Here is an 18,142-nt window from a genome sequence, read left to right as displayed (position 1 = left end):
TATGTGCATAGAAGCATGCAAACATGGTCAAGAGGTTCAGTTGTTCAGACCAAACATCAGAGTGGGGAAGAAATGTGATCTTGATTTTTGAGTATCAGAAACTGCTGATCTCCTGGGATTTTCACACACAACAGTCTATAGAGTTTGTAGAAAATGATGTGATAAACAAAAATCATCCAGTGAGCGACAGTTCTATTTGCGGAAATCTCTTTTAATGAGAGAGGTCCGAGGAGAGTAGCCACACTAGTTCAACGTGAAAAGAAGGTGCTAGTAACTCAAATACCCACATGATGAAACTATGTAGAAGAATATCACCTTGAGGCTTAAGGTGAATGGGCTACAACAGCAGAAGACCACGAAGATGTACTCAGTGGCCACTTTATTAGGTACTGGAGGTGCCTTTGTAATGTGGTTGACCACTGGAACAGGACTAGTTGGTGGCAAGAGGAGAGAATCCACTGAAGGATTTTTCACTTTAAGGGCTGAGTTTAGTCAGTGTCCATCTTGCATGAGCGTTACCTATTGAACAAGTTACACCTGGTGTTTGTTTATGCACTACTCAATCATATATTGTCTTGGTCTTCTAAGCTTGCGGACTGGTAATGACTTGTTCGTGGCTGAAGTTAAGTTATTTCATGGTGTCAGCTGTACTTAATACTACAGATGTAAGGGTTTTTGGGAACTCCTGTTTACAGTTTTCTCCATAGCAACTAAAGCAATTGCAGTGTTTCAATCCCCTACAGGACTTCTGTTTGAAAAGTCTGAGGGTTATGCAACTCCAGGAAGATTTAGAATTTATGCTAAAACATTAAAAATTTCTGTTGGTTTTAATATAACTTTTCAGTAACTGACCTCTTACAACCTTTTTGTAGTAGGCATATTTCTTTATCTATTGTTATCGAGCAAAAGATGTATGATGGAGGTATTCGTGTATACAATGGATTCTAGTTAATTGGGCTATTGGTTAATCAAGGTAGCCACTTATTTGGAATAACTCTAAAAGAATCGAAACTAATTGAGAAAGTAACCAGGATTCTCTTGGGGCACTCTGCTGCTTAATTGGTTCAGGAGACTGTTGCTGATAGTTTTTCACTAGCATTAGTCGTGTGCACATGTGTGGCCTTTAGACACCACACCATGCTTAGAGAGAACAGTTTTTTAAATGCTGCCAGTTGCGTGTGTTTGTGTTCAAAGCAGTGATTTTTTTTTTTATCACTAATAGTTGGCAACAAATAAGTAGTAAGACAACTCGGAACCGTTTTGCTCACTGCAGTTTCAAGCATTCAGTCTTGGAGATGCCAGAAACGGCTGGGAATGAATATGAAACAATTTCACCACGTCAAGTGAGGAACTACGAAGAATTTGAAGATCGACAATCTTGAACGTTACATTGAAAAAGAAGATTTGGAAGATTCAGCTGTCGAAAGCATTGTATGAAGGCAGTCCATTATCTGCACTATGTGTTTTCCCTGATTTTGTTTATCTGCAGTCAATCAAAAGAATACGGTGTATAGTGGATGAATTCCTCTAACTACAAGGAATACAGTTTTATAGTACTGTAGTAGTTGTAGTGTTCTAATTTCTGTATTTTGTGTAAATACACATTTGTTTATCTACAGTCAATCAAAAGAACATGGTGTGTAGTGGATGAATTCCTCTAACTACAAGGAATACAGTTTTATAGTACTGTAGTGGTATTTGTAGTCTTCTAATTTCTGTATTTTGTGTAAATACACATTTGTTACTCAGTTAAATGGTTGTTGGTCTTTTTATACTATTTGCAAGAAACTTCTGGAAATTATGGCAGCGGCTTAATTGAGCCAAAATGTACTGGTCCCGATGTGTCCCAGTTAACTAGAAATTTCCTGTATATACAAACAGTATTGTAGCAAGAAATTAAACAATCTTAAACTAAAATAAAGGGGAGGCAGTAGTAAGGAGGAGTTGAGGTGCTAAAACATGCCTTGACAATTAAAATGTTGATCAGTAATAGAGTAGTCAAGTTGTTCGTTTCAAATATGCTGAAAGATTAATGGAAACTAAAATCTCATTGCTTCATGGCTTTTATTTAAGGAAAAACTTTAAATCTTTATGTTGATATGCTTAGATATTCACATTTTTTTCATACACAGCTGGTTCAGTGATATTTGTTGCAAGGATTGCTAGCAGTCTTATAAATTGAAGCACATCCATTTAACAGCCGCTAGAGGATTCTGTTGGAAGCTGCTCCACATCTGTCTGACAATAAGCCCTCTGCTGGTTAATGTGCAGTGGTACTCCATTAATGAGGCCACTCTGAACTTGCTATTCTCTTAAAAGGAGTTCATCTGGCAGATATGCATTCCTCACTTCCCCCTTAGCAAGACATTGGAGCAATTTAGAGTCAATATGGTAGTCTAATGGTGTCAAAAATAAGTAACAAAATTAGTTGTATGTGACATCTAAAACTATCTTCCTAAACACAGGAACCATGATGATTGCTTCTGCAGGTTTATTCATAATTTTACTGCTATTGGTTTCTACCAGTTATTAAATTTGTGAATGAGGTCAGAGCTTAAATAGGCTATTTCTCCTAATAACCTAATTGTAGGGTGCCAGCTACTTGAATATCTGTGATGGTAATGAAATTTGCTTTCTTAAATGATGGGAAATGTATTTTTTACTTGCAAAGAATAACTGCTTTTTATTCCTATGTCCTTAAGGCTTCTCAGCCTTTCCTATAGCCAACGAATTAAGTTGCAAACAGAAACTTTGCCTAAGCATACACAGTAGTGCCAAGAACAGCAAAGTGGGGGGGGGGGGGGCCGTTGAGGAAGTACTTGTATGAAATAATGAAGAATTTCCTGCTTTTCAAGTTGTACAGTATAGAAACAGGCCCTTCCACTCATCACATCTTGTGCAGACTGGCAGTCAAAAATCTATCTATACTAACCCCATTCATTAGCACTTGATCCATAGCCTTCTATGCCTTAGTAATTCAAGTGCTCATCCTGATAATTAATTGTTGTGGCATGTTCTGCTGGGGTTGCCAACATGGGGTCCACTGACCCCCTTGGTTAATGATAAGACTGTATGGCATAAAGTTGGGAACCCCCTGCTCTTGTGCATTCCAACTTCCAACCACTTGAGTGGAAAGAGAAATTCTTCTTTATCCTTTCTAAGCTTCTTATCCCATAAACTTGTGCATCAATCAGAACAACTTAAAATAAACCTTCCTTATCCTTTGCAATCTACTCTGGACGCATGACTTCTCCCTAAGCCATTGACTCTATTCCATTGCTAATTCCTTTGGCTGTCTTGGCCCATGCACAAAAAAAAAACCTTTCTACACAGCTCCTCCATACCTCATTGCCTTCGAATTTTAAAATTGCTCATCAAGAAGCATTTATTTTGAAGTTCCTTTGTTCATTATCATTGCTGATTGCACATCATGCAAAGCTCTAAAACTATTTCTCTATATTTCCTAAGGTCTAAAATTTCTGATTAATGTATATTTATATACACCTTGCTTCTGTGAAGCTCTCAGTAAATTGTATAAATAGTAATGATAAATACAACACTAAAGAACAAAGGGTGCAAAGTATGGTAGTGCAAACTGAGGTAGTGCAAAAACAGGTAGAATTGACTGTTCGAGCACTACCGGGAAAGGATGTGCATGAAGTGACTGGTTCAAAAATTTAATAGTTGTGCAGAAGTAGTGACCCTGGTTGTCTGGGCTTTCAAGCTCCTGTGTCTTCTGGAAAATAGAAAAGATACCGTTGGCCTTCCTGATGCAATGCTCTGAGAATGTACTTTGATGGAAGAATGGGATTTCTAAAACTTGAATGAGCCTACATTTGTTGTTTCTGGTTTGGAAGGACCAACCAGGGTTTGTCTTACATGGTGAGTCGTAGGGCACTGAGGAGTGCTGTAGAACAGAGATACATAATTCCTTGAAAGTGGCATCACAGGTAGATAGGGTTGTAAAGAAAGCTTTTGGCTCATTGGCCTTCATAAATCAATGTATTGAATACAGGAGTTGGGATGTTGTATAAGAAGTTGGTGAGGCCTAATTTGGAGTACTGTATGCAATTTTGGTCACCTATCTACAGGAAAGATGTAAATAAGATTGAGAGTGCAGAGATGTTGAGGGGGCTTGAGAACCTGAGTTATTGGAAAAGGTTGTAAAGGTTGGGACTTTATTCCCTAGAACACAGAAGGTTGAGGGGAGACTTGATAGTGGATACAAAATGATGAGGGATATAGATAGGATGAATGCAAGCAGGCTTTTTCCACCGAGGTTAGGTGAGACTGCATCTAGCGGTCATGGGTTTAAGGGGAACAGGAGGGGGACTCAGGCTGGTGAGTGTGAAATGAGCTAACGGTAGAAGTGGTTGATGTGGGTTTGATTTCAACATTTAAGAAACTTATGTATATGGATGGGAAGTGCATGGGGGGGGGGGGGGGGGGCGCTATGGTCCGGATGCAGGTTGATGAGAATAAGCAGCTTAATGCCTTATTATGGACTAGTTGGGCAGAAGGGCCTGTTTCTGTGCTGTAGTGTTCTATGACTCTAAGTGGTCTTTTGTTTTGTGAATTAGTATAATATTTGAGATTTTTTTTATGTGAGTTCCTTGGTACTTTGTTTCTTAAAGTGTATGTAGAGCTAGTGGTTTGTATTGTCTGTTCTGTAGGCCATATTAACATGCAGCCAAAGTTTTTGTTTATGCTACCTGAAGGACTTCAACAATACACACTCATTAGATGGAAATTGAAATTATATCTTGAGTTTATTGTACCTGCATTTTTAATCTCTGAATTAAACAAGTACAGCACACTGATTTCCTGAGATGAATTTAGCTTTTGTACTATCTAATCTGGAATGGTTAAATGAGCCTCCCAACATCTTCAAAGGGCAATACAGCAATGTTCTATCTTGGCATCGTATTCTGATGCCAGCTTTTGTTTTAAGGTTTTGTGTATTCATTTTGTGACTTCATGGGGATCTAGACAACTTTAACTTGCTAAGCTGATGTCTGTTGATGTAAAGGTCTGTGTCATTTTGCAGCACCAAGTCAGCAAGTGGTAAATAACTAACTGCATGGAATCAGTTGCCACACTTTCAACCTCTGTTTATTGTAGACTGTCTTTAAACTGTGTACCTGTGGATTGTCTTGCCTCAGGATAGTTGGGTGTTTGTCTTGATAGAGGATCACAAAGACCAGATCGAGAGGCATTCCAGGTTTTTGATTTGTAGGCATTTCTTGGGAAGTTGTAATTTAAATGCCTCCTGTCACATCATTGCCGTGATCATGGTGTCATGACCATGATTGCTCTTGGCAAATTTTTCTACAGAAGTGGTTGGCCATTGCTGCCTTCTGGGCAGTGTCTTTACAAGATGGGTGACCCCAGCCATTATCAATACTCTTCAGAGATTGGCTGGCATCAGTGGTCACATAACCAGCTGCTTGTATGACCATCCATCACTTGCTCCTGTGGCTTCATGTGACCCTGATGGGGGGGCTGAGCAGATGCTACACTTGCCCCAGGGTGATATGCAGGCTAGAGGAAGGTAGGAGCACCTTGCACCTCCTTTGATGGTGACACATCTCCACTCTGGCACCCTCCTGTCACATACACTTCATATAAATTAATCTTGTTACCATATTTGGAAACCAAGCATTTCAGCCCCCTGTCAGTTCAGATTGGCAACAACATTTCCATGATCTCTTTCAGCACAGGTGCACCACAGGTCTGTGTGCTTGACTCCCTATTCTACTTGTTCTACACCTATGACTGTGTGACTAAGCACAGCTCCAATACTATATTCAAGTTTGCTGATGACACTTCTGTCATGGACTAAATCAAAGGTGGTGGTGAATCAGCATACAGGAGGAAAATTGAAAACTTGGCTGAGTAGTGTCATAACAAGCACCTCTCACTCCATGTCGGCAAGATCAAGGGACTGCTTATAGACTCAGGAGAGGAAAATCAGAGGTCCATGTGCCAGTGCTCATAGGAAGATCAGAGGTGGAGAGCGTCAGCAACTTTAAACTCCTGGGTATTACTATTTCAGAGGACCTGTCCTGGACCCACCACGTAAATACAATTGTGAAGAGAGCACGGCAGCACTTCTACTTACCTAGGAGTTTGCAAAGATTCAGCATGACATCAGAAACTTTAACAAACTTCAGTAGATGTGTAGTGGAGAGTGTATTGACTGGGCTGTGTCATGGCCTGGTATGGAAACACTGAACGGAGAATTTTAGAACAGGTAGTGGATTCAGCCCAGTACATCACTGGTAAAACTCTCCTGACCGTTGAACACATCTACATGAAATGCTGTTGCAGGAAAGTGGCATTCGTCATCAGAGATCCCCACCACCCAGGCCATGCTCTTTTCTCACTGCTGCCATCAGGTAAAAGGTACAAGAGCCTCAGGACTCTCACCACCAGGCTGAAGAACAGTTTCTGCCCCTCAACCATCAGGCTCTTGAATAACTGCATTCACTCACAACTCCATCGGTGAAATGTCCCTACAACCAACGATCTCACTTTAAGGACTCTATCTCATTATTTCAAGTTCTCATTATTTATTGCTATTTATATTTGCATTTGCACAGTTTGTTGTCTTCTGCACTCTGGCTGATCTTTCGTTGATCCTGTTATGGTTACCATTCTAAAGATTTGCTGAGTAGGCCTGCAGGAAAATGAATCTCAGGCATGTATGTGGTGACATCTGTACTTTGATAATACATTTACTTGGAGCTTTTGAACTTTGAACTTTTGCTGATCTAATTCTCAGTCTGACAAAGGTTATACATGAAAACCTTTTGAGGTATCAAGAATTGCAGCAACTCCTGTATTCAGTTCATTGAACTGTACCAGAAGGGAGCTGTGGAATGTAAGTGTCAGTATAATGAGTGAGCAGGAATGTGGCATTAGACTGGTGTTTGGGTGGTAAAATGTCTGGTTGGTAGGTGATTCACTTATGATCTGTACATTCAATATTTTTCTATATGGAATCATATATAATCATAAGTGAGTTGCTTGGTTATGTCTCCCTTCTCACTGTGAAATGGTGACACTTTTCTGCCCCTTTATTAGGAAGAGAGCCTCTTTGGTATGTTGAATTATCAGGTGAACGATTAGTTTTTGTTGTAGTGCAGATCATGGTCTGTCTTGGGGGCCTTGCTTGTTTGGTGGGTATGGGGAGCTGATGCTTTTTTTGCTAAAGTAAGTGGAGGAGGAGAGGGTCATTGCTTTGCTGTTTCTTGTGTGTGGGAGGGGGGAGTAGGGGGGCTTTGGGGTTCTAATGTTTTTACGGTCACTCATTCTTTTGGGCACTCTTCTGTTTTCGAGGATGCCAGCAAAGGACAAGATTTCACATTGTATACTGTATACATTTCTATTAAATGTAACTATTGAAACTATTGAAATTTACAGATTAATCAATTGAGAATAGTACTATAGCAATGAGTGAACAAAGATTTTAATATTAGCAAAGGATTTGACTAGAATGAAGTGAGATAGAAATTGCTCAGTTCATGTAATATGAGTTAGCTATGAAATCGGAGTCTAATGGAAAATCAGTGAATTGATGGAAGCTGTGATACCCCTGATTTTTCCAATCATTGCTCTTTTCAATCTCAAGAGCTGCCTTTGAAAGTTCTCTGGTGTAAAATGCAGCATATTATTGCTTGAATTTCTGTCTGCACCAGATGGACAGTCATTCATGAAGCATGTGTTTTATATCTTATGAACAGTGCTTTGAATTTCACAGATTAATGGTGTCATTTGACTACTGCAGTGATTAATATTTTCCTAATCTAGGATATAGTGCCAGTATCACAAAAGTGATCAATTAAAATACTACCCAGCCCTCTACTTGTATCCATTGTTCATCATTCTTCCTTTAATTTATCATTTATTTCCTGAAGTAAGTTCACGCTTGTTGCCAGTTTGTACAGAATCTTCCCCTTTCTGAATCCCTATTAACTACTGTTTACAAGTTACCTCATTTTATTTTGATGGTTTCCATTTTTTTGGGGACTTAATGGTCCTGAAATGCTTGGAACCTCGTTATTTCTTTGGAAAAATTCAACAGTTTGTCAGTATCTAATGTCCTATTATCTCTTCAGGTTTTCGTACTATCACTGACAAAAATCATGTCCCTTTGCCCTTATCTACCTGTCTCAACTTGCTTCCTGATTAATAGGGAAAAGATGCAAAAATTTCTTGTGTATTTTTAAATTTAGCTTTACTGTATGCAAATACGTTTCAGAAGACAGCGCGTGAATTCTAGAAGAGATGTTTAGCAGGCCACGCAGCAGATGTAGCAGAATCAGATATTCCTTGTGCCATCCAATAACAAGATTAAAATATCAAGAAATAATATTGTAGCCATGGGAAAGTAATTCAGAATTGATCTCCAGCTACACATCTGTACTTGTACAAATTACTAACATCCCTTTTTAATTCTGCCAGAGATCCTCTGGTTCTTTCCTCACTGTCCCTTTTTATCTTGGATGATTGTTTATATAGTTACTATTTTTTAAATTTCTTATCCCTGCATCCATTGTCTTTCAAATTTTCATCTTGATTTAGCTGGGCTGTGCTACTTCACAAAACGTGCAGTTAAGTTGCATAATTTAAATGTGTTCCGAAGAGGGAATGAAATCTTCAGGATCATTGTTATTTCTAAATGTTTGTGGGTCTTGTATTTTGATATAAGAAGGTCTGCTGACTCTATACTTGACAATCATCCTCCTCCCTGTGGATGCTTTGGTACCGTAGCCAATGCCAGCTATACGACGGGGTTCAATTCCTGCCTTTGTAAGGAGTTTGTACTTTCTCTCTGTAACCTCGTGGGTTTCCTCTGGGTGCTCTGGTTTCCTCTCACATTTCAAAAGGTGTATGGTTAGGGTTAGCAAGTTGTGGGCATGCTGCGCTGGCACCTGAAGCAGGGTAACACTTGCGGCCTGCCCAGCACAATCATCGCTGGTTTGATTGTACACAAATGACACATTTCACTGTAATTTTTGAGGTACATGTGACAAAACTAATCTTTTTAATCTCCCTATCTCCACCATCCCCACACCAGTACAACCACTTATTAAACTATAAACTATTCCTTTGTGTACCTATGCACGCCACTATTTGAGCACCTGTTTACATTTGGTAATTTAGAAAAAGCGATTAGCCTGGCAGCCAGACAGCATGTCTTGTTAAGTGAACCATCGATGAAAATGTGCAAGCTCCACACAAACAGCACTGGATTGATTCCAAGTATGTAGCTCTGTGGTAAGAACACTGTCTGCTGTACCATTGTGGTAGTTCTGATAGCTTTGGTTCACTGCTTGGCTGACGTTCTGGTTTCTTGTATTCTCAGGTGTCAGATGACTGTGAAAGATTGAAATTGTCCCCTTCCCTCATGGATTAAAATAATGTTTTAATATATAATTGGTCAGTCACAGCATAATCCCAGGCTACACACTCATAATGCTGGAGGAAGTCAGCAGGTCAGAGAGCGTCCATAGAAAAGAGTAAGTTATGGCACAATTGTCTTCGGCAGGTTGATAGTTATCAACATTTCCATTCATTCCAGCAATGTGTGCTTTGCAGGCTGAGCCACTTTTTAACTACTGTTGAGAAGGTGACAATGACCTTCCTTGAACAGCTGGAGTCCTTAACGTGGGTGTACACAGCAAGCACATATATATAGCCAATATGCCCAAGACTTTTGCACGGTATTGTATTTGTCATCATGGAGCGAAGAGTGAATTTGTAAATCTGACAGGAGGAAAGGATGTTAGGAATGATGGTGAGGGTGGAGGGGTGTGGGACAGGTGGCAGAGAATGAGTGCCAAGGGCAGGTGGTGGCTCAGGTGCAGACACACCCAACTCTGAGACACCAGGCAAGGTCATTTGAAACCAAACAATTGGTTTGTTGATCATTAGAATGTCTCTCTGGTGTTTCCCACTCCCTCCCCCTCCCTTTCCCCGTTTCTCAGTCATGATTCTCCTCTCCCTGCCCCCTTCCCACACTCTTATCAATGATGGAAACCCATATCAGAGTCTGGTTTATCATCACTCACGTTTCATGAAATTGTTTTTCTTATTGCACCGTACTGCTGCACAACGTATGTGTATGTGGATATGTGTATATGTACACAAAATTGAGGAGTATAGATACGGTAAATGCAAGTAGTCTTTTTTCACTGAGGTTGGGTGAGACAACAACTAAAGGACATGGGTTAAGGGTGAAAGGTGAAATGTTTAAAGGGGGTATGAGGGGGAATTTCACTCAGAAGGTGGTGACAGTGTGGAATGAGCTGCCGATAGAAGTGGTAGATGTGGGTCTGATTTCAATATTTAAGAGAAATTTGGATAAATACATGGATGGGAGGGATATGCGGGACTATGGTCTGAGTGCAGGTCAGTGTGATGAGGCAGAATAATAGTTTGGCATGGACTAAATGTGCCAAAAGGCATGTTTTTGTGTTGTAGTGTTCTAGGAAAAATATCAATAAGATTGAAAGAATGCAGAGAAAAATTACAAGAATAGTACCAGGACTTGAGGACCTGAGTTGTAGGGAAAAAGTTGAATAGGTTAGGACTTTATTAATAGGATTGTTTTTTAGTGCTTGGATCACCTGGACAATACAAATACCTATGTCAGGATGCTGTTTATTAACTATAGCTCAGAGTGTAATACCATCGTTTCTGCAGTCCTGATCGAAAAGCTACAGAACCTGGGCCTCTGTACCTCATCCACAACTGGATGCTTCACTTCCTAACCAGAAGGCCACAGTCTGCGTGGGTTTGTAATAACATCTCCATCTTGCTGACAGCACCAGCGCACCTCAGGGATGTACTTAGCCCACTGCTCTACTCTCTCTACACTCATGTCTGTGTGGCTAGGCACAGCTCAAATGCCATCTATAAATTTGCTGATGATACAACTATTATTGGCAGAAACTCAGGTGATGAGAAGCTGTACAGGAGTGAGATATACCAGCTAGTTGAGTGGTGTTTCAGCAACAACCTTGCTCTCAATGTCAGTAAGACCAATGAGTTGATTGTGGACTTCAGGAAAGGTCAGACAAAGGAACTCACAGCAATCCTTGTAGAGAGATCAGAAGTAAAAAGTAAGCAATTTCAAGTTCCTGGGTATTAATATCTCTGAGGATCTAATCTGGTCCCAACGTATTAATGCAGCTTTAAAGAAGGCAAGTCTGCTGCTATATTTTGTTAGGGGTTTACAGAAATTTGGAATGTTACCTAAAACGCTCAAATTTCTACAGATATACTATAGAAAGAATTCTGACTGGCTGCATCACTGTCTTGGGCTACTGTACAGGACCATAGTAAGCTGTGGGGAGTTGTAAAATTAGCTCCATCATGGGCACTAGCCTCCATGGTATCCAAGATGTCTTCAAGGAGTAGTGCCTCAAAAAGGTGGCATCTATCATTAGGACCCCCATCACCCAGGACATGCCTGCCCCCTTCTCATTGTTACTATCAGGAAGGAGGTACAGAAGCCTGAAGACAAACACTCAGTAAGTCGGGAACAGCTTCTTTCCCTCTGCCATTCAATTTCTGAATGGAAGTGGAATTCATGAACACTACCTCACTACTTTCTTAATTTTATTTTTGCACTACTTATTTAATTTAGCTATTTGATATACTTACTGTACGTTTTTTTCCTATACTATCATGTATTGCATGGCACTGCTACAGCAAAGTTAACAAATTTCACAACATATGCCTGTGATATTAAACTTGATTCTGATTCAGTTCGCTCTATGATTATTGTTCTGTCGTGATTGAGCCCATGGATGATGAGATTTTTGGTGCTCCAATGTTGTTTTTCCTCTGGGATGTAGAAGTTTCATGCTTAACAAACAGGGAAATGGAGGGATCACACTACTGATCTTGGAGAGCTTCACTACCTAGAGGACATCTTGGAAGGCTCAGCCAGTGAAACACGAGTAGAATTGAGGAATGACTTTGCTGGGATTAAGCTATAGGCCACCCAAGAGGAACTGAAGGAACATGCAGTATATGTAGGAAAATTACAAAGGTGTAGAGCATAGTCACGGAGTCATGGGTGATTTTCACTTTCCCAATATTGATCAGGATTGCCTCATTGCAATGGGGCTGAAATGAGCTAGAATTTCTTGTGTCCAATAAAGTTTTAGACAATGTTTAGAGTCTTGCGTGCAGTGGGGCACTACTTAATTTTAGGAAATCAATGCAAATGTCAGTGAACAATTTGGGAACAGTGACTATAATTCTGTAATTTCAAAGTAGATGTAAGGAATAATGTTGATCAATGAGTTAATTGTGAATTTGGGGGAAAGCAAATTTCAACGGCATAAGAAAGGAGCTGGAGAAAGTCGATTGGGAGCAGTGCTTGCAGATGAAACCACAACTAACAAGTGTAAGTCTCTTAAGATGTAATACGAGTTCAGCGTGTTCCAGTAAAGTGAAAGGCAAGGATGGCGTTGGATCTGAAGACACAAATTCAGACGTTCTTCGAAAGTCATAAATGAGGCATAAACCTTGGTGGTTTTGGCCACTGTATTTAATGTTCATAACAAAGAAATAATGATAACTAACTTAATCTGCTGGAGGTATGTAAGACTGACCGGCTGGAGGTATATAAGATTGAAAGGTGTAAATAGTCAAATCCTTTTCCGGGCTAGAGATACCAGGAATGAAGACTAGTTTAAGATGAGTGGAGTGAGTTTGAAGGGAGATTTTGAAGGTAGGGGAGGGTTTTCCTCCCAGTGATTATTATCTGGAACTTGTAGCCAGAGAAAGTGTTAGATACAGTCACTACATTTAAGAGACATTTGGACAGGTACAGACATGGGCAGGACATAGATGGATGTGAACGTAATGATGGAAAAGTGTGGATAGGCAAAGACATTGGCAATGACGAGGTGACCAGCTTCAATGCTGGACAAGCCTGATTTTTTTTTTCCCCTTTACTTTTTTTTTGTTGCACACGGGTTCTTGTCATAGCTGTTCTGTTATGCCAATGAACCAATTTTAAAAACTACTATGGAATTGTCACTTGTAGTTACAGAATGTGTGTGTGTGTTTTTTTTTAAAGGGAACAAATTCTCCGTGTGAAAGCAGAGGAAGATAAAATCCCATTACTTTTAGTGGGTAACAAGTCTGATTTGGAAGATCGGAGGCAAGTCTCTGTTGAAGAAGCAAGGAGCAAAGCGGAAGAATGGGGAGTTCAGTATGTTGAGACTTCAGCCAAAACACGTGCCAATGTAGATAAGGTGAGGACTCAGTTTACTGGATAGTTTAATCGCTTACAGTTTTACTTGATGAATAAGGTATTGAAAATAAAGGACTAACCCTAATTGGTATTTTTCATGAAGGTAAAAAGTTTGCATGTTGGTTATTAGTCTTTGTTTATGTAGTTTCCATAAATTCCATGGTTTTGTTTTTCATTTTCCTATAAATTACCTGCAAGAAAATGAATCTCAAGGTAGTATGGTAATGTATACATAATTTTATTTTGACTTTTTGACTTTACACCTTGCAATTTTGATAGGAATGTCTTAGAACTAGCTTCCAGAATAGATTTTTATCTATTCAGCCCTGCAAATTCTTCATTTATACAGATCTGTCAATAGCATAATGTATATAATTTCCAGGTGAAACTGTGGAGATTTTGAAATGGCTTGGAATCTGTATGTTTCTAATACTACTAGCCCTAAAAAAAATATTCTACTTTCTTAGGTATTTTTTGATTTAATGAGAGAGGTCCGAGCAAAGAAAATGTCGGAAAACAAAGATAAAAATGGAAAGAAGAGCAGCCGAAACAAAAAGAGTGTCCGAGAGCGATGTTGCATTCTGTGAATATTTTTTTTGTTTGGAGTAAATTGACAGAAATTTGAATTGGGCATTTGGTATTCATGTAGCCACTCAATTTGTTTAGAATTGGCCATTGTTTATTGTGTAGTAAAACAGTGTTAATTTTGAGTGCTGGGTAATGCTGGGTACATTGCCAATGCATTGCTCTGTGAACTGTTAAATACATTGTATCCTTTAGACGTCTTTAAAATTTCTATTTCTTTGCTGTTTTATTCTGGACATTTAACTTTGAGCAACTGTTCATATCAGTAATAACATTCTTCTGTTCTTGGATTTATTCATCCAGTTAACTAATTATTCAAAACTACCTTTCAAAATCATTCTTGGAAATAATTACAGGGAAGATTTCAAATGCATCAAAGTGGCTGGTCTATAAAAGGCAGTACATTGAAGCTGTTGTACTTCAGTTCATCAAAGTATAATTTACCTTTTTAATGTGAGAACTTATTATTAAATGACATTTGATAAAGTAGGTAGAGCACTCAATCCCCTTTTTGTATATTACCATTTGTGATCTTTCTACATGTGCCATTCATTGGAGGAGAGGAGAATGATTAACCCCAACTTGCTTTTGGCTAGTGGAGGCCAATGGTAAATATTAAGATTTATCAATGCATCTGGTAAATCTTGAACAGGCTGGAAAGCAGTTCACTGTGAATAATCTTGTATCCACTGCTGTTGCTCATCTTTGAGTTGACACAATAGGAAGTATTTACTTGAGTTCACCTCCTTGCTTAATACCCTGGCTAAAAGAAAAACTTAATGGGTCATTTTAGACCTAATTCTCCACTAGCACTTGTCACTATTGTCACTAGCCTTTAATGGATTGATTGCACAATACCCATTCCACTGTTTGTACAATCCATGTTGCGTCCTCTGCATCCACGTGGTGTATTAAAAACAGGTGGAGATCTCGACGTCACTGTCAGTTAAATATTCCACACTGCCACTACCACACCAGCACAATAATTAAGATGGTATTGTTTTGCATTACCTGACTTTCTTTGGCAAAGAATTGAAAAGTTTGATCTATTTGTTGGAACTAATTGTCCTATGTGACTAAATGCATGTACACTATCCCTTATGGACTTGTGAAGGGAAAAAATAAAATCCAGTTCTTGCAGATGTTTTGAAGAATACAACGGACCTGTAGTGAAGTGGACCAATATCTTGCTGTTTTTAGACATTTGTAAAAGAATGAGATTGGATTGTACTAGTGTCTGTAATATCATGTGACTGATTTGTATAAGAATATTTTGAAGTCAAGAATAATTTCTGAATGGTGGTAGATTGTTACTGTAGTTTAAAACTGAAAACACTATAGCAATTTATTTTCTCCATTTGCCTTAACATGAATTGCATGCAATTTGAATTTCACCCTCTTGTAGGTAATTGAATCTTTCCATGATTTTATTGTGACCTTTTTGTTGAGCTGAAGGGGATGAGGTTCTATAGTAATAATGAACTGTGACATTATATTGCCAAATAGCTATCCAGATTGTTTACAATCTTTAACAAAACTAATTTCAAGGTTAATTTTTCTTGATCAGAAAAATGTCATCAAAATTTGAAAAAAAAATAAATTTGAAGATTTACAAATAAAATTTACCAGCATAACTTGACTAATCTTTCGTCTCCAGCATTCCTTCAATCTCCAGTATACCTCAATGTTTATTATTTCCCAAGCGAGTGAGACATCGACAATTCAAAAACTGTATTGACACCTCTGGATCTGGGAAGGAAAATGTTTTTGTTTTGCCCCAGCTCCCAATAAGTGGTATAAAGAATTGTCTGAAATTCATCCTGGGCTAGCAGTACTAAACATGTGTTTGTACCTCATAAAGGGAAACATTACAGAAACAGTGTACCTTTGCACTGGTGTGATTAACTAAATGGTATGTTCACTGCTGAAACCAGGAATGAATTCTGAGGCATGATCACTGACAGTGCAAATTCTCTAAGTATGAAAACTGGTGCAAAATCACATGCTACTTTAAAGGTTCAGTCAGGTGAGAAATGGAATTTTAAGTACCACATTAGTGTAGGATGGTTAAACTCTTATCAATGTGCTTGGATTGAAGGACAGCAGCATGTGGTTTAACAAACTGAGCCATGCATTTTGGTATTGAATTAAGAGAAAATGCTTGTTCTATATTTCTATTCACTCCACCATTTTACACTGAATCCCATCTCAATTTTGCAATTTTTTTGCTGCCATTGCTCTTGAGGTAAATCTGCTGATTAACACCAGCAAGCTGATGGTTTTACGGATCAATTTCCATTCTATTTTACTTTGATGTTCCAACGAACTTCTTGCCTTTCAAATAAACTGTCCAAGACATTAATGAGACTACTTGAACTGTACTGAGTGTAGATCTGGTTGTCTAGCTACAAAAGGATGCCATCATTGAGCTCAAATGTACAGTAAAGATTTGCAATGACTTTATAGTTTGGGCCATAAAGAGACTATGGGTTGGGCCTGTTTTTCCTGGAGCATAAGAGGCCAAGAAGTGACCTTGGAGTTTATATAAGGTGAATTATCAGCCAGGGTAGGGGAGCTAAAACTAAGGAAATGGATTAATGTGGGCTGGGGGAAGACATGGGGGAGCTTTGGAGCACTTGGAACAGGTTTTCCATACAAGGTGCCTGAGGAGGTGATAGAGGTGGGTACAATTACAATGTTTAAAGGTACATAGATGGGAAAAGTTTTGAGGGATGTGGGCCAAACACACTCAAATTGGACTAGCTCAAGTGGGTTCCTTGGTTGGCATTGCATGAGTTGGGCTGAAAAACTGACTCTACTGATGGTTGTCCGTCATATCCAACAATGACAGGAAGCCTGTGCAGAAGAGTTTTTAAAGTGGAAAAACCATTTCCCTGGGGCAATTCTCTTCTCCTGATCTTGGAAGTCAGGGTCCAGTGGTAAGACCAGTCATCACAAACTGGGGATTTCCTTGGTTGCAATAAATAACCACAATTTCTGTGCCTTGCCATGCCCTTCGCTCTTTTCAGAGTGTTGCAGAAGTGACATCCTAGCCGTTGGATCTCAATTGATCTTATCCACCCAGTGTGCTGGAGCTGACTTCACATGCTAGGACAGGCATGTCCCTGTCTGACTGGAGTAGGAGGTCCATCACACCTCACCTGGTTTAACCCACTTGTTGAAGTTGTGTTTGGGTCACTCAGCTGTGTGTATATATGTGTGTGTGTGTACACAGACACAGAGAGAGAGAGAGAGAGAGACAGACACGGACACACACACAGTTTGGGCACCCCTGAACAAAATTTCTGTTACTGTGAGTAGCTAAGCAAGAAAAAGATGAGCTGATTTCCAAAAGGCAAAAAGTTAAAGATGACACATTTCTTTAATATTTTAAGCAAAAAAAAACTTTTATTTCTATCTTTTACAGTTTAAAAATAACAAAAAAGGAATAACGCCTGAAGCAAAAGTTTGGGTACCCTGCAAGGCAGTACTTAGTAACACCCCCTTTGGCAAGTATCACAGCTTGTAAATGCTTTTTGTAGCCAGCTAAGAGTCTTCCAATTCTCGTTTGGAGGAGTTTTGCCCATTTCTTCCTTGCAGAAGGTTTCTAGTTCTGTGAGATTCTTGGGCTGTCTTGCATGCACTGCTCTTTTGTGGTCTGTCCGCAGATTCTCGATGATGTTTAGGTCGGGGGACTGTGAGGGTCATGGCAAAACCTTCAGCTTGTGCCTCTTGAGGTAGTCCATTGTCAATTTTGAGGTGTGTTTAGGTTCATTATCCTGTTGTAGAAGCCATCGTCTTTTCATCTTTGGCTTTTTTCCAGACGGTGTGATGTTTGCTTCCAGAATTTGCTGGTATTTAATTGAGATCATTCTTCCCTCTACCAGTGAAATGTTCCCCGTGCCACAGGCTGCAACACAAGCCCAAAGCATGATCGATCCATCCCCGTGCTTAACAGTTGGAGAGGGGTTCTTTTCATGAAATTCTGCACCCTTTTTTCTCCAAGCGTACCTTTGCTCATTGCGGCCAAGAAATTCTATTTTGATAAAAAGAGGATAGCTTCTACAACAGGATATTGAACCTAAACACACCTCAAAATCCACAATGGACTACATCATGAGGCGCAAGCTGAAGGTTTTGCCATGGCCCTCACGATCCCCTGACCTAAACATCATGGAGAATCTGTGGCTAGACTTCAAAAGAGCAGTGCATGCAAGACGGCCCAAGAATCTCGCAGAACTAGAAGCCTTTTGCAAGGAAGAATGGGTGAAAATCCCC

The 18,142-nt window shown here is 39.5% G+C and overlaps 1 protein-coding gene across 9 annotated transcripts in view; it reads left to right on the top strand.

The window, feature by feature from the left end:
- Nucleotides 1-15,503, top strand: part of ralba (v-ral simian leukemia viral oncogene homolog Ba (ras related)) — a 66,854-nt gene extending 51,351 nt beyond the window's left edge. For all 9 annotated transcript variants that reach the window (XM_072258714.1, XM_072258708.1, XM_072258713.1 and 6 more), the window contains 2 exons: nucleotides 13,103-13,280; nucleotides 13,747-15,503. In XM_072258714.1, the coding sequence (XP_072114815.1) occupies nucleotides 13,103-13,280; nucleotides 13,747-13,866 (298 nt within the window). In that variant the 3' untranslated portion in view covers nucleotides 13,867-15,503. The remainder of the gene's footprint in view (nucleotides 1-13,102; nucleotides 13,281-13,746) is intronic.
- Nucleotides 15,504-18,142: the final 2,639 nt, after the last annotated feature.

This window comes from Mobula birostris, chromosome 5 (genome assembly GCF_030028105.1).
Source record: "Mobula birostris isolate sMobBir1 chromosome 5, sMobBir1.hap1, whole genome shotgun sequence".
Classification (NCBI taxonomy): Eukaryota; Metazoa; Chordata; class Chondrichthyes; order Myliobatiformes; family Myliobatidae; genus Mobula; species Mobula birostris.
Note: the sequence above shows the minus strand (reverse complement) of the source record. Positions and strands in the feature narration are given on the sequence as shown.